We start from the raw sequence: 12,135 nt of genomic DNA, 5'->3' as shown, positions 1-12,135 counted from the left end.
CAACCGTTCATTGGTTTTCTAGTACAATGTTAATCGACGATTTACAACCTTTTGTCCCTTAAGGATGCCCAGATTTCTACGAGAATGTCCAACTGTCCACAGCCCACATTTGTTTGATAATGCTTACTGAGACCACCCCCAAAGTATTCATCCTCGCTTAAATATTTAGTGTCCAGCTCTGAATAGGGACAAACCTTGGGGGAACGAGGGTGACGATCACATAAACAGACCTCATGGGCATGGGAGCTACTTGGAGGCCGGATTATCTATAAGATACCAAAATCCTGATGATATCTCATATAAGGCGGCTTTGACGATGTTTTGACATTGTTTTCAAAATACAATATGTTCGCCGGGTTTGAATCGCCACCAGAGTAGCAAATGTTAGATCGAAGGCGAGCCCTTGGTCGGAGCCGTGAATCCGTAGGCAAAACAATAGCAAAAACAATTTTCATGTAATAAGAAACCACCATATCCGCCAGCGTCTTTAAAAGTCGACTGTTTCCATAATGCCTCTCAAAACGCCCTCCAGTAGTTTATTTTGCAACCCTAGTATCAACAATGTCGGATGCGCCAGTGCTCAACGATTACGTTTTCGGCATCACCTGCGTGGTCATTGCAGTATGCCTTGAAAACCAAGGTCGGATTATGACGACATTTAAGCGTTGGAATACACCGCTATTCTATCTTTTGACGGTTCAAAATGTGGGAACGTTCTTCCATGCCTGGATGTTTTTGAGGTAATTTTTGTCTGGACGAGGTATATTCGTAGTGGGCTTCTAACAATGCCCATGTTGTTTCAGAGTTTGGAACTTTGGTTACGTTGAAGATGTCGCCTTCAACTTTTTCGACGGTTTTGCGTACATATTGGTAGGTTGCAAGTGCGTGAATTCATGATATCCCTTATTGACAACTCGATACAGATGGTAAACCTTTCAGGATGGATCCACTATGATCGATTGAAAATGCTATTCTATCGATCATTCTTCCTTGATCCTGCATTCCCATTTTTGCTCATCTTGGAATTCGCGGTTCTTTCTGTTGGTATGCATCATATCTCTTTTATGTCAATCTACCCTCAAAAGCTAACCTGGACAATCTTCCATAGATACGGGCTTATTCCAAGGATTGTACAAAGGAAAGATCTCTCCTGATGTCACTTCTGTCAGTGGTCCCGTCACTGCATTCTATTATATTGTCCTCGAGGTGCTTATGGGTAAGGTTGACAAAATCTTTTTTGACCGGTCTCATTTGCATGTTGGCGTGACCGACGTCGTCTCATCATGGTTTATAGGTATCCGTCTTATTTACAACTTGATGAAAACGACCGGGGCTCGGGACTTTACCAGCTTCATTAATGAGTGCAAGCTGTCTGTTTTGTTCTTCCTCTGGTACGTTGGTCATCTCTTCTGGCAATTCACAGTATTCTAACTCCCTGTTTGAATCTATAGCACGGATTTGATCTACATCATTACCATGTTTACCGCGTCCCCTGGTATCTTTGTCTCTGTTAAAACATTGTGCTATGCATTGAAGGTATGTATTGTGAATCTGACTGTTAAATGTATCAACACTAACTTGTGCACATGTTTTCACAGCTCAAGTATACGCTTCTGATGTATGACGATGTCAAAACACAGATCATCCAGAAAAACAAAAGCTCTCAGAAGAGTGGCTCGAACCACGGAAAAGCATCTGACATACCTAGCGCTACGAATGTTATTAACACCACGTCAATGTGTTGAGTGTAGCGGGTCTCTTAGCGTGCGACTCGCTGCACGCGATAGGTTATATACCATCATAGTATACAATCGTTATTGAAATTGGTGCTACAACTAGATTTCCGACAATAAACAAATACGTACAATTCATGTAGACCTCTCTTATCAGCTTGCAGCCGCCCGACTTTTGAGCGTGGCTAATTAATGCGCCTTCATGCGCGAGATAACGTAGGAGGAGGGCCATTAAGATCATCGTGTATGAGGAAATGCCGAGTACTTGTTGCATTTCAGCGACTGAATGACCCACACTTGTTGCGATGGGATCATCATGAAAGATAGACTTGGAAACGTGTCCACTTGCGGCATGAAGGATTGCGGCCAGCTGATGAGTAAAGCATTCACAGACCTGTTAACGCTACTACAACTATGCTGCTACAATTACAGGTATGCAATGTCTTTGTTTCTCCCCACTCGTATTATCAATGATTGTGCTTTACTAGTATACAAACATCCTCTGACCAAAAAGGTTCGGGAATCAGGCCTGCATGTGTACGTAGACCTAGATAGTCAGTCTGCTTATCCCGGCTGATTGTCTCCAGGCTTCGTAAGTCAATCTACGCTGGTGTGGTGTGCATGACTTGCAAGATTACGCTTAAATGTGATGTCTTCATCCAGAGGACGGTCGCGTGGCTAAGCATAAGGTTCCAACCGGCGATCCAGGGACCTGGCCCCAATCGATGTTTCTCGAAGCAACCACTGCTGTGTTGAAATAACAGCGGATTCGCATCTCGTCTTAAAGACATATCTTGACACTCCCGTTCAGCCTTCCCTTACCTAGTCTCCTTCCTTACAAAGGTCTACGACCATGTTTGGGTGCATTGCAGCTGGACGGTTGGTTAGTATGATTGCTAAAACTACTAGGTGGGCTTGCAAATCGTTTTTGCTAACGCGTGAGATCCCTAGGTCCAAACAAACATGCAACAAGGTATGTGCAAGGGGTGCGATTGAGTTTAATGTACCAGGTCTTAAGCCGTGAGAATGCTGGAAAGGAAGATTGTGGGAATTGTGCAGGACGCACCTCGTTACCGAAGATACGTTACTAACGTTCACGTTTTCTCGTACATCTAAAAAGTTGACTCGACAAAGGTGAGAAATACCAGACATTTCTTCTCAAATGACCAAGTCATATCGGAGGATCGAATGCTCACCGGCATATGTTCATCCCAATCAGTATGTTTTCCAATTAGATGATCCCCAAACAATCAACCACATTGGTGGGTAATAGACAGCATGTCCTTTGGAGTGTGCGATTGTGTTGCTTACTCTTTTATGATGTATCTGTATCTCTGTTTCCAGTGGTGTTTATGACAGGCGTGCAACCGTTTCCTCCCGGCTTTGCGGCGACGGTGCATTTTTTATGGTAATACTTCCCCGCATCGATTTCTCTAATTCCCCTTTACATGTGCGATGACCATTGCTCGTGAACAACCAAGATAGGCCAGTCCCAAATCGCAGTCCTGAATGGCAACTACTCGGCATGCTTTCAAACGAGAAGCCTTCCGCAATATTCAAACTCGGAGGGAGCAAATCTGTTGCGTCAACTGCATTTAGCGGATCTGATGTGATGATGAATGATACCCTCGTGACACCGGGTGTGGCCGCTACGATACCCGCTCAGCTGGGAATATCGGTTGAGCCAATCGAAGTGGTGTTGGCTCAAGTAAGTCAACTGCAACCATCGTCATCGGGATCCGCGACGTCGGGGGCCCTGATGAAAAGTGTAGATCCAGCCCAACTAGTAACAAAGATTCTAGAAAGTAGGACCGGCTGCGTGCTTTTCTTACCCGCTGCATGTGTGTGCTAACACAATATCCTTTAGATTTCTACAATCATTGCAGCGGTTTTGCTGGAAATTTGCCATTAGGCGGTAATGCGCTTTTTGGGATGGATTGGAGCACAACGTTTATCCCTTTGAAAGCCGTGCAGGATTGGTGAGCTCGCTAGGTGATGACGTTGTGAAATCATTTCCGTAACCATCTTTCTTGGTTAGGTACAATTCCATGCAGCGAAAGTTAAAATTGGATCCCTCTGGAAATAGTCTGTTTAAGAGTTGATCATTATTGGGATAATATTTGTATGTACATATTGTTATGTTGCAATTTTGCAAAGAAAAAAAAAACTCTGTTTCCACTGAAGTTACTCTATAGATCGTTTGCCATCTCGTGGTTTGGTCAATCGGAGCATCCAGCCCAGACTCACTTCCAGCTCATCCACTTGCATGTCACAGTAATAAACCTCGCTGGGTAAGCCCCAAAAACGTCTCCCAGTCCACCACGATGGTAGTCCTACCGCTTTTTCAGTACCCGGTTCAATGTCAGGTCGATCGCGCAAGGTGCAAGCTATGCACCACCCATCCCCGCGTTGAACGACAGAGTCGGATAAAAAACTTGAGTTTTCAAATGTGATGGTCAATTTCCCATTGATTGAGATTTCAATCCTTCCTTCAGAATTGACAAAATATCCCAATACAGGCCAGTGGCCCTTCTTTGGGCCAAACACAAACCGCACATTCGAGATCTGCGGCGCCCTGATCTTTGGATCCCCATCGGCATTGTCATAGTCTACTTGTACCTCCTCTTCGTCTCCAACCATTCTTACTCCGCTGCAAACAAGACTAGCACGCTTAAGCGGCTCGTCGTACCACTCTCCGTCAGTGGAGACCAGCGCCGAAATACGGTCGGAGATTGTGGCCGCATCGGCTTTTGCAGCGTTCATTTTGATGGCCGCGGTATGCAACGCGTCCGTCCACCATGAGCGGCAAACCGCGCGGATGTGGAGAAGGTCGTGTACAGAAGTGTGATCTAATATGAGCAGAAAGATCTCGCGAGGGAGACAGGATAGTGGTGTTCCATGTTCTGCGGGCACAAGATTTGCAGTTCCACTGGACATTGTGGATGACCGACACTCGCTTGCTCGAAAGGCACTGCCAGAGACGCTGGAGCGTTTACAAACCCAGATGGATTTGTCATTAACGAGGACGATGACGAGAGACGGTTTTATGGTTTAAATGTGTTTAATGCAGATGGTTCCAAGATGTCACATGAACTGGCTGTGATTTTAACGACGATTAAGATCTGGCATCTCGAGCGTTTTTGCTCTTCCATTTGGAGGATATCCATTGGGGGATATCCATTGCGGGATGCCCCAAAGCGGATGCCCGTCGGGGATGCACCGTACTTTTGAAAGTCGGTCGTATTGACGATTCCTTTCAAGGTGGCATGTTTTGCGACCAAATCGAGTCTTTTAACATTCGTCCCCATGCCTCATCTTGAATAGACGATCGCTTCCCAAATACACTCGTTGGCCAACTAGCAAAAGAGCGGCTTTCCATTACCCACATTTGAGAAATTGCCATAACTTGCCATACATTTCAATATGCCATAAAATGTGGTGAAACGGTCGCGTTTGTTTTTTATTCCAAATTTTTATCTAAGTTTTGGAGGAAGACGTCAAGGCCTCATTTCGACATTGTGATTTCACCTACTCCTTCTCTCCGCCCTGCCATTTGCTCCTTACACTCTTCCTTTGTTACGTCTTGCCCACTTCAACGACCTCTTGACTACAAAAGTCGTCTATATATATATCTCCCTCCTCTCCAAAGTCACACATTCCACAACGGCCCTAATGTACAGCACATTTGGCACGGATAACGAAGCCTCTTCCCCCCAGCAACAGGCCGCATCAATGTTCAACCCTAGACCCGAAGACCGTAACTCGGACGCGGACATGGAGGAGTGGAGTGCACGATGGCGTGTTGTCACCAGCACCAAGACAAGAATGTGGCAAGCCATTGGTTTGCACGCCGGTCACGTCGTAAGTGTCATGGTTGTGGTTACTACTTAACATGGGTTGGGTTTCCTTTGTTGCGGCTTTGGTCATCTGATTGCATCCTTGGATGTTGTAGATTGGAGCTCTATCACTAGCTATTGCCATCGGGGTTAACGGCATGGAACAACGTAACGGAGAGATAGTCTGTCTACTCAACATGGACATCTCCACCACAGGACCCAAATCCTCCTGTGCCCTTCCCATCACCCAATCTGTTTTCTGTACGATCGCGGCCATTGTTATCGGGGCCTACAATGCTCGGAGCTTGATTATCTACCAATCACGAAAACGTACCTACATAATTGCCGAATGCGTAGCCTCCCTTGCAATGATGGCCTTGATGTTCTGGGCTGCATCGTCCGTATCTGTCTCTCTCAAAGAAACTTGCGAGATATTTAGGCAGAAAGGATGGGGAAACTGTTCATCTAGTTTTGCGGATAAATACGGCAAGAGCTTGCCCGGTTTGACATTTGGAATTGTTGCGGGGTACTTTTCAGCAGCGCTCTGGGTAAGTGCATTGACGTTGCGCTAGGATGTCCCACTGAATCGTGGTACTTATAATTTCTTTTGTTTTGACAGTCATACTCAACCTACAAAGAATGGAACGCATACCGATCCAAAGAGTCGTTGTAATCACGCTTACCCTTCAAACCACAATCGTCACTAGAGTTTTTTCACCGCACGTTAGACAATTGACTTTATATAGACCTCTTTTTTTTGCACTTTATCAGGGTGCTTTATCGTACATAGTGTAGTTGCGCTCCATTTAGGTATTATGGAGTAGATAATTGAGACAGTTGATGCTAATAGATGGTATATATTACGGTATTGAATTGTCTAATGGTTGCGCATCTGTCAGCAGCTCTAGGTACTGAAAACTATATGACACTCTATATCGGGGCAAATACAAGGGGAAAACCCATGGGACATAGGGCTCAAGAAGGCGGAATCTCGTCGAAAGGCTTTGTGGGTCGAACGTCAACCGCCGAGTCTATCCCCGTTGGTGACGAGGCCGGCGAAGGTAATGGTAGTTCTGGCGCTACTGTGTCAATGGGAGAATGGCGCACCGATGAAGTTTTCGAGCGTAGGCGTTCCCGTCGAATAGGCCCAGGGAACGAGATGTGAAGAGTAGAAACCCGACGACTACCTCTTCTCGTTTGCGCTCGAATAATCCGCCCGGTCGACCCAGTCATTCCTTCCATTTCCTTCCTGTACACTCCCAACCATTTCGTCCCAATCGCCCCCCATAGCACCCACCCTGAGACCAACAATCCATTCCCCTTGGGACCAAACACATGCGAAACAGTCAAAAGCCCCGCCATAGTCACCGAAAATGTATAAATGACCGTAGTCAAGAGTTTACGCTCGTCCCCAACCAGATACTTTAGCAACCAGTAAAACATCCGAACCCATGCATAAGTGTGTAAAATCGCAACTGTAGCCTCCAGTTGATCGGTAGGGAACGCTGTCCCAGTGTACATTTGCCATAGACCGGACACTGCAACGTACATGTGCATTGCAGAAACACAAATGTAGCCGGGATGCATGAGTGTTTTGACACCGGCTACTGAGGGTACGAAAAAGAGGGATGTTGGCACTTGAATGATTGCCGCCGACAAAAAGGTGAGCTGTGTGAAATGGTATGCGCTACGCCAATGTCGAGGCAAGAGAAGAGCGAATAAACCTCCATACAACTAAAACAAAAAAAAAACCCCCATGTCAACGTTAACTTGCTATCCCATTTGCAACAAAAGAAAAAAAGCAAAACTGTAAACCAACCTCAGCAAAACCTCCGATTATGTGAATCCATAACATCCATCTCGACAAGGCAGTCTTTTCAGTATGCGGCCGTCGCATAGGCGGAGGTGGTCGCTTCCAAGTGGTCGCATACTCGTAAAACACAAACATGTCCAAAACATACGAAGCTGCCAAGAATAGTTGACGGTCCGTCTGTGGAACTGGGATTAACATGGTGGAAACTGATCTTTCTCCAGATGGCTCGTTCGTCGACAAAACCCCTCGTTAAAGGAAAAATTGAGGTGATGAAGAGCGTTTTCTTTAATGAGAAATGTTGAATAAGGAACGGTAAGAACGCCCCTGCAGATATGGGCCCAATTGGGGAAAACATGGGGATACCTTGGTCGTGGGTGCAGATCACGAATAGAATACGCTATAAATAACACATAAGAAGGGCTGAAAGGTTCATCCATTATTGTTATCTCGCTATTAATAGCTTGTAACAACTCATTTCCACAAAGACTGGCTGTTAGATTTCCCACCTCCCAACATTGAATGACTCGTGTAATGTTCAAACTGAGGATCGCACCCCACAAAAGCAAAGGGGAAATGACGACACAGCATATGGCAAATGCATCGCATGGAATGGTTTATGAATTTTCTCCGATGCTTACATAACCAGAGATCGGGCTTACTGGAACGACATGTTGATCTATGCACACCCATTAGCAATTTGCTGCTGGGTTCATTCAATCAGCCTTCACTCTACAATGAAGAGAATGGATATCAAGACTGGTGCGAGCTCAAAATCTCTCTTGTGGCGACTATTCCCATTGCTGAACCAGTCGAAATAGCGATAGGCATTCTTGTCAACGACTGGATACCAGTAGCAACAGACAGCGGCAAATAATACAATACAGCATGTATTCAACGGATGTGGGAAAAAAACCTCGAAAGACAAATGTACAATGCGCCATTATCGTCAAATTCTACGAGCCCCGCAAAAGTTGCCAATAAAATCCATCTCTAGATGAGATGAATCCGAGGTCCCCACTAGCACTTTTGAGTTGACTCTCGTCCAACAACCAGCCACCAAACACTTCCACAATTCAACAAGCGCCTATTGGCGGCGGCGGTTCTCACGGAAGTTGGCACCGGGGATACGCTCCTGAACAGCGCTCTGGTTGCTGGCATTGACTTGGAGACCAGGAATGTTCTCCATGTTCAAGGCCTTGAGAAGCGCCTGCAAGATTGAAAAAATAAACAAATGCACCACGGCACACTGTAGCTCACAAATAATGTCTTACGTTTGTGTCGGGGTCAATCTCGATAGTCTCAACAGCAAGAGCAGAGACCTCAGGCACAAACTGGTCCTTCCGCTCACGCTCCTCCTCCTGAAGCTTGAAAGAGATACCACGGACGGGTCCACGCTGAATACGCTTCATCAAGTGGGTGGTAAATCCAGCAATCTTGTTGCGAAGACGCTTGGAGGCAATGATGGCGACTTCATCGGCAATCTTCTTGTTGGTCTGGAAGTCGAGGGTAAGGCGGGGATAATACTTTTCGATGATGACCCGAGCGGCCTTCTTCACGGTCTTGGTACGCACGCGACCCTGACAGGAACGAAGAATTTACCGTAAGAAGACAAGGCTAGGTATAAATATTCTGCCAATCATTCTATCAGTCTCCACCAATTCGTCATGATAGTCCAAAGGCAAGTCTCAAATCTGACATTTGACTAGCAATCGTCGACTTGTACAAGAAACTCAGCGGCATTCGAGATCTCAAAATACTCCAAATGATGAAAGGCAAGGCTGTCTTCTCCTCATCAGCAAGAACCAGACCACCATGGATCGTCATACTCAGTCTTTCTGTTTCGTATCCAGAAATGTGCACATGAAAAATGGGCAAGTCATCACTCGTCAATTCCTTCCACCCGGATACCCATCCATCCATCTATCCATCCATCCGTCCATTTCCACCAATCTCCACTTTGTCAACCACAACCAGCCCCGTCCTCCTTCCGCATACTCACCATCTTGTCAGTATTCTAGGAGGAGCTCGACGGCACTTCACTAAACAACCGCGGAAAGAGAGAGAGACCTGTCGTACCAACTGCCGTGTTGGATGTGACCCCAGGAGTGATCACGTGTACTCCGTTGACATGGCAACACTATATCGCTTGAGATTTGAACGAACGTGTGTATTTTGCAAAAGATCAAGGAACAAGTACACAGAAGTCGCACCAACAGATATCAAACAAACATACACTTAGACAGCGGAATATACGCAGTTATTGCTATGCATTTTGGTTGTTCGCCATCCCCACATTTAGCCAAATAATGGGCCCAAACTCAGCAGCATTCAACTCCACATCAAAAGATTAGTACAAGCGTTGCAACCAGCGAGTTCAGCGATGGTAATCACCGTAGCCACCGCTACGAGAAGGGTCATGGTACCCAGAGCGATCACCATAACCACGTCCATCTCCACCGTAAGGGCGTTCGCCATAGGAGCGTCCTTCTGGTGCATATGCGCCTGTCCCAGGAGGTGGGGGTGGGGGAGGGTAGTCTTTGTAATAGTCGTTCCGGTGGGGCGGTGCTGAACCTGTCAGATAAAATGATTAAAAAAGGGGCCCGAAAGCAGCAATGTCCACAGTATTCCCGAAACGCTTACCGCCCGGGCCATAATCTGGACCTCCTCCGTAGCCTCGGTCGTAGTATCCACCGTAGCCACCATAGCCGCCGCCATAGCCATCGTAACCACCGCCATAGTAGTCTCGCGGACCATAACTATCGTAACCGCCACCGTAATAGTCCCTAGAATCATATCCCCGCGGTGAAGGTCTGTCATAGCCCCGCGGGCCACCGTACGACGGCGGAGGACCTCGCCCCATCGGCGCCCCACCATGTCGATCCTACATATCAAGCAACCCCCAACAAATACAGAGCCAGTTATTACCCGCCACTTTCTGCAGGATCCCAGGCGAACCGAGGACTTGTAACGCTCAAAGCGAAACAAGCTTCGGTGCGCCTGGACCTAACCAAAACCAAACCATCATTCTGCAAATGCCCACCTCACGCACTTCCAACCGTCTCCCATGCCATTCGTACCCGTCGAAAGTAGCTAACCCAGAGAAAAGCCGAAAGAATGTTATCACCAGCGCACGACCCAAAACCAAAACCACCATACTCAAACCCGAAACCGCCCTCCGAAAACCAGCATCTCTAGACGTCGCATAAGCCCCGCTTTTGCCAGACCGACCACCCTCACGGCCATCCATTAATAGCGAAAGTCCTACGACGACAATCGAGAATCTTGGATCGGCTAATGGGAGCTATTCGGGTTCAAGGTATGTTACCCTATCCGTAACACGTACATATCGCATGATGCGCTTCCTCAGCAGTTTCGAACAGGACAACACCCATTCCTCTCGATCGCCGGTCCGGTCCTTCCATTACATCAGCTCTCAGAACGCTACCTGTTTCCGAGCGAAAAGAGGTTATGACAAGATACACAGCGAGCAATCAAGATAAAGTGAACTTACCAGCTTGACGGAAAAGATCTTTCAAATCTTGCCAAGCAACAATGTATGGCAGCTAGAATCTTTATCAGGTAACGACACACGCAGATTTGTTTCAAGAAGCTGACTTACATTATTTACAAAAATTTGGCGGCCCGCAGTATCCATCCTTTTTGTAGGACCAAGGGAGCCAAATTTCGCCTCCTGCTCCCGATCCTATAACAGCCTCCTTTTAGTTCCAGTTGCACGTTTTCTTTCCAATGCGTTATGTCCTGTACCTCTCGAATAAAGACTGGACGCCCCATTAGAGGAGTGTCATTTAGCTCCTTAATTGCCTTTTGAGCTTCCTCAATAGCCGCATATTCAACCACACCGCAACCCTGATTGTGTGATTCTATGATCAGTTTACCTGCCTCCACACACACCTCCACAGACTCCGATTGCCGAGGGTCACCTTTGAGCGTCCACCAGGGCCGGTGAGGATATCGGCAAACACAACTTCGCCAGCTACAATTTTGCCGATCCATCAGCGTCAAAGGTAATGGCCTCACCGGACAATATATTCACACCTTTGCGCATAAAGTCTTTCAAATCTTGCCATCCCACTTCATATGCCAAGTTTCCAACATAGACCCTGCATTCTTTCTTTGACGGAGGACGGTTTGGATCACGTCGTCCAGCGGAATACTTTGAAGAGCCTCCACCATGACCTTGAATTATCAGTCATTTTCAGGTTAGCTCCAATCCTTTCAGTAGTGGATAAATGTGCCCAATACGCACTGTCACCACCGGGCCGGTCGTAGGGAGTTCGACGAGATGATCCATATCTTTCACGACCAGGAGACCGAGATCGGCCATAATGCTCTGCGGGAGGAGCAGGCGCTGCATCAGGTCCAGATCCACCCTCCTTTTTGGGAGACAGGTAACCGTTGCGTGAACTACCAGCACCCGAGTCCCTCTCTCGTACATCACGCGAGTCTCTATCTCTCTCGCGCACATCGCGAGAATCCCTGTCCTCCCGAGTGTCGTAGTGGCTGTCGGCCATGGCACCGTCGCCGTCGGTCGTGTCGTTCAAGACGGTGGAGAGATCTTGCTCCATTGAAACGATGACAAAGTTAGATGGAGACAACCACCGTCCGAGTCACCAGCTCTCCTTGTTGTTGGGCAAAAGGAATATCACCTATTTATCATCTCATTTACAATCCCCTTTATCATCCCTCCGCAGTCGTCCAAATCACCATGGCAACAACGAGCGGTTCGACCCTT

At 47.0% G+C, this 12,135-nt stretch overlaps 7 protein-coding genes across 7 annotated transcripts; 3 read left to right on the top strand and 4 right to left on the bottom strand.

Moving 5' to 3' along the window:
* Window positions 1-561: 561 nt before the first annotated feature.
* On the top strand, window positions 562-1,871 carry SPPG_03858 (uncharacterized protein; the record flags this gene model as incomplete). The annotated part of the gene is made up of 7 exons (XM_016752105.1): window positions 562-740; window positions 804-870; window positions 924-1,044; window positions 1,109-1,216; window positions 1,295-1,391; window positions 1,452-1,536; window positions 1,599-1,871. 7 exons carry the CDS (start codon window positions 562-564, stop codon window positions 1,743-1,745), a joined length of 804 nt encoding a protein of 267 aa, XP_016608781.1. The 3' UTR covers window positions 1,746-1,871.
* Window positions 1,872-2,468: 597 nt separating this feature from the next.
* Window positions 2,469-3,916, top strand: SPPG_03857 (uncharacterized protein). The gene is made up of 8 exons (XM_016752104.1): window positions 2,469-2,616; window positions 2,685-2,706; window positions 2,854-2,867; window positions 2,953-2,995; window positions 3,078-3,141; window positions 3,219-3,538; window positions 3,601-3,712; window positions 3,772-3,916. The coding sequence occupies exons 1-8, from the start codon at window positions 2,587-2,589 to the stop codon at window positions 3,833-3,835; spliced, it is 669 nt and encodes a 222-aa protein (XP_016608780.1). The 5' UTR covers window positions 2,469-2,586; the 3' UTR covers window positions 3,836-3,916.
* Window positions 3,820-4,723, bottom strand: SPPG_03856 (uncharacterized protein). The gene has a single exon (XM_016752103.1). It carries the CDS (start codon window positions 4,668-4,670, stop codon window positions 3,918-3,920), a length of 753 nt encoding a protein of 250 aa, XP_016608779.1. The 5' UTR covers window positions 4,671-4,723; the 3' UTR covers window positions 3,820-3,917.
* Window positions 4,724-4,878: 155 nt separating this feature from the next.
* SPPG_03855 (uncharacterized protein) lies at window positions 4,879-6,436 on the top strand. The gene is made up of 3 exons (XM_016752102.1): window positions 4,879-5,594; window positions 5,686-6,117; window positions 6,189-6,436. Exons 1-3 carry the CDS (start codon window positions 5,406-5,408, stop codon window positions 6,240-6,242), a joined length of 675 nt encoding a protein of 224 aa, XP_016608778.1. The 5' UTR covers window positions 4,879-5,405; the 3' UTR covers window positions 6,243-6,436.
* On the bottom strand, window positions 6,408-7,688 carry SPPG_03854 (uncharacterized protein). The gene is made up of 2 exons (XM_016752101.1): window positions 7,389-7,688; window positions 6,408-7,303 (listed from the first exon to the last, which is right to left on the bottom strand). Exons 1-2 carry the CDS (start codon window positions 7,578-7,580, stop codon window positions 6,545-6,547), a joined length of 951 nt encoding a protein of 316 aa, XP_016608777.1. The 5' UTR covers window positions 7,581-7,688; the 3' UTR covers window positions 6,408-6,544.
* A 557-nt stretch (window positions 7,689-8,245) lies between these two features.
* On the bottom strand, window positions 8,246-9,450 carry SPPG_03853 (40S ribosomal protein S17-A). Its single transcript, XM_016752100.1, has 3 exons — window positions 9,382-9,450; window positions 8,654-8,959; window positions 8,246-8,589 (listed from the first exon to the last, which is right to left on the bottom strand). The coding sequence occupies exons 1-3, from the start codon at window positions 9,382-9,384 to the stop codon at window positions 8,467-8,469; spliced, it is 432 nt and encodes a 143-aa protein (XP_016608776.1). The 5' UTR covers window positions 9,385-9,450; the 3' UTR covers window positions 8,246-8,466.
* Window positions 9,451-9,528: 78 nt separating this feature from the next.
* Window positions 9,529-12,038, bottom strand: SPPG_03852 (uncharacterized protein). The gene is made up of 10 exons (XM_016752099.1): window positions 11,650-12,038; window positions 11,439-11,579; window positions 11,324-11,376; window positions 11,148-11,249; window positions 11,002-11,085; window positions 10,894-10,945; window positions 10,726-10,827; window positions 10,423-10,472; window positions 10,023-10,263; window positions 9,529-9,953 (listed from the first exon to the last, which is right to left on the bottom strand). The coding sequence occupies exons 1-10, from the start codon at window positions 11,966-11,968 to the stop codon at window positions 9,757-9,759; spliced, it is 1,341 nt and encodes a 446-aa protein (XP_016608775.1). The 5' UTR covers window positions 11,969-12,038; the 3' UTR covers window positions 9,529-9,756.
* Window positions 12,039-12,135: the final 97 nt, after the last annotated feature.

Source organism: Spizellomyces punctatus, assembly GCF_000182565.1.
Source record: "Spizellomyces punctatus DAOM BR117 chromosome Unknown supercont1.6, whole genome shotgun sequence".
NCBI classification, from domain to species: Eukaryota; Fungi; Chytridiomycota; class Chytridiomycetes; order Spizellomycetales; family Spizellomycetaceae; genus Spizellomyces; species Spizellomyces punctatus.
Note: the sequence above shows the minus strand (reverse complement) of the source record. Positions and strands in the feature narration are given on the sequence as shown.

Excerpts from the sequence above, each read along its gene's own strand:
- SPPG_03857 (XM_016752104.1), top strand. The coding sequence starts at position 2,587 with ATGTTTGGGTGCATTGCAGCTGGACGGTTG. Across the intron at positions 3,142-3,218 it reads GCGACGGTGCATTTTTTATG|GCCAGTCCCAAATCGCAGTC; the intron begins GTAATACTTCCC and ends CAACCAAGATAG. Across the intron at positions 3,713-3,771 it reads TTGAAAGCCGTGCAGGATTG|GTACAATTCCATGCAGCGAA; the intron begins GTGAGCTCGCTA and ends TTTCTTGGTTAG.
- SPPG_03856 (XM_016752103.1), bottom strand. The coding sequence starts at position 4,670 with ATGTCCAGTGGAACTGCAAATCTTGTGCCCGCAGAACATGGAACACCA.
- SPPG_03855 (XM_016752102.1), top strand. The coding sequence starts at position 5,406 with ATGTACAGCACATTTGGCACGGATAACGAAGCCTCTTCCCCCCAGCAA. Across the intron at positions 5,595-5,685 it reads GTTTGCACGCCGGTCACGTC|ATTGGAGCTCTATCACTAGC; the intron begins GTAAGTGTCATG and ends TGGATGTTGTAG. Across the intron at positions 6,118-6,188 it reads ACTTTTCAGCAGCGCTCTGG|TCATACTCAACCTACAAAGA; the intron begins GTAAGTGCATTG and ends TTGTTTTGACAG.
- SPPG_03854 (XM_016752101.1), bottom strand. The coding sequence starts at position 7,580 with ATGTTAATCCCAGTTCCACAGACGGACCGTCAACTATTCTTGGCAGCT. Across the intron at positions 7,304-7,388 it reads TAATCGGAGGTTTTGCTGAG|TTGTATGGAGGTTTATTCGC; the intron begins GTTGGTTTACAG and ends TTTTTGTTTTAG.
- SPPG_03853 (XM_016752100.1), bottom strand. Across the intron at positions 8,590-8,653 it reads AGATTGACCCCGACACAAAC|GCGCTTCTCAAGGCCTTGAA; the intron begins GTAAGACATTAT and ends TCAATCTTGCAG.
- SPPG_03852 (XM_016752099.1), bottom strand. The coding sequence starts at position 11,968 with ATGGAGCAAGATCTCTCCACCGTCTTGAACGACACGACCGACGGCGAC. Across the intron at positions 11,377-11,438 it reads GAAAGACTTTATGCGCAAAG|CTGGCGAAGTTGTGTTTGCC; the intron begins GTGTGAATATAT and ends GCAAAATTGTAG. Across the intron at positions 10,828-10,893 it reads AGATCTTTTCCGTCAAGCTG|GTAGCGTTCTGAGAGCTGAT; the intron begins GTAAGTTCACTT and ends GCTCGGAAACAG.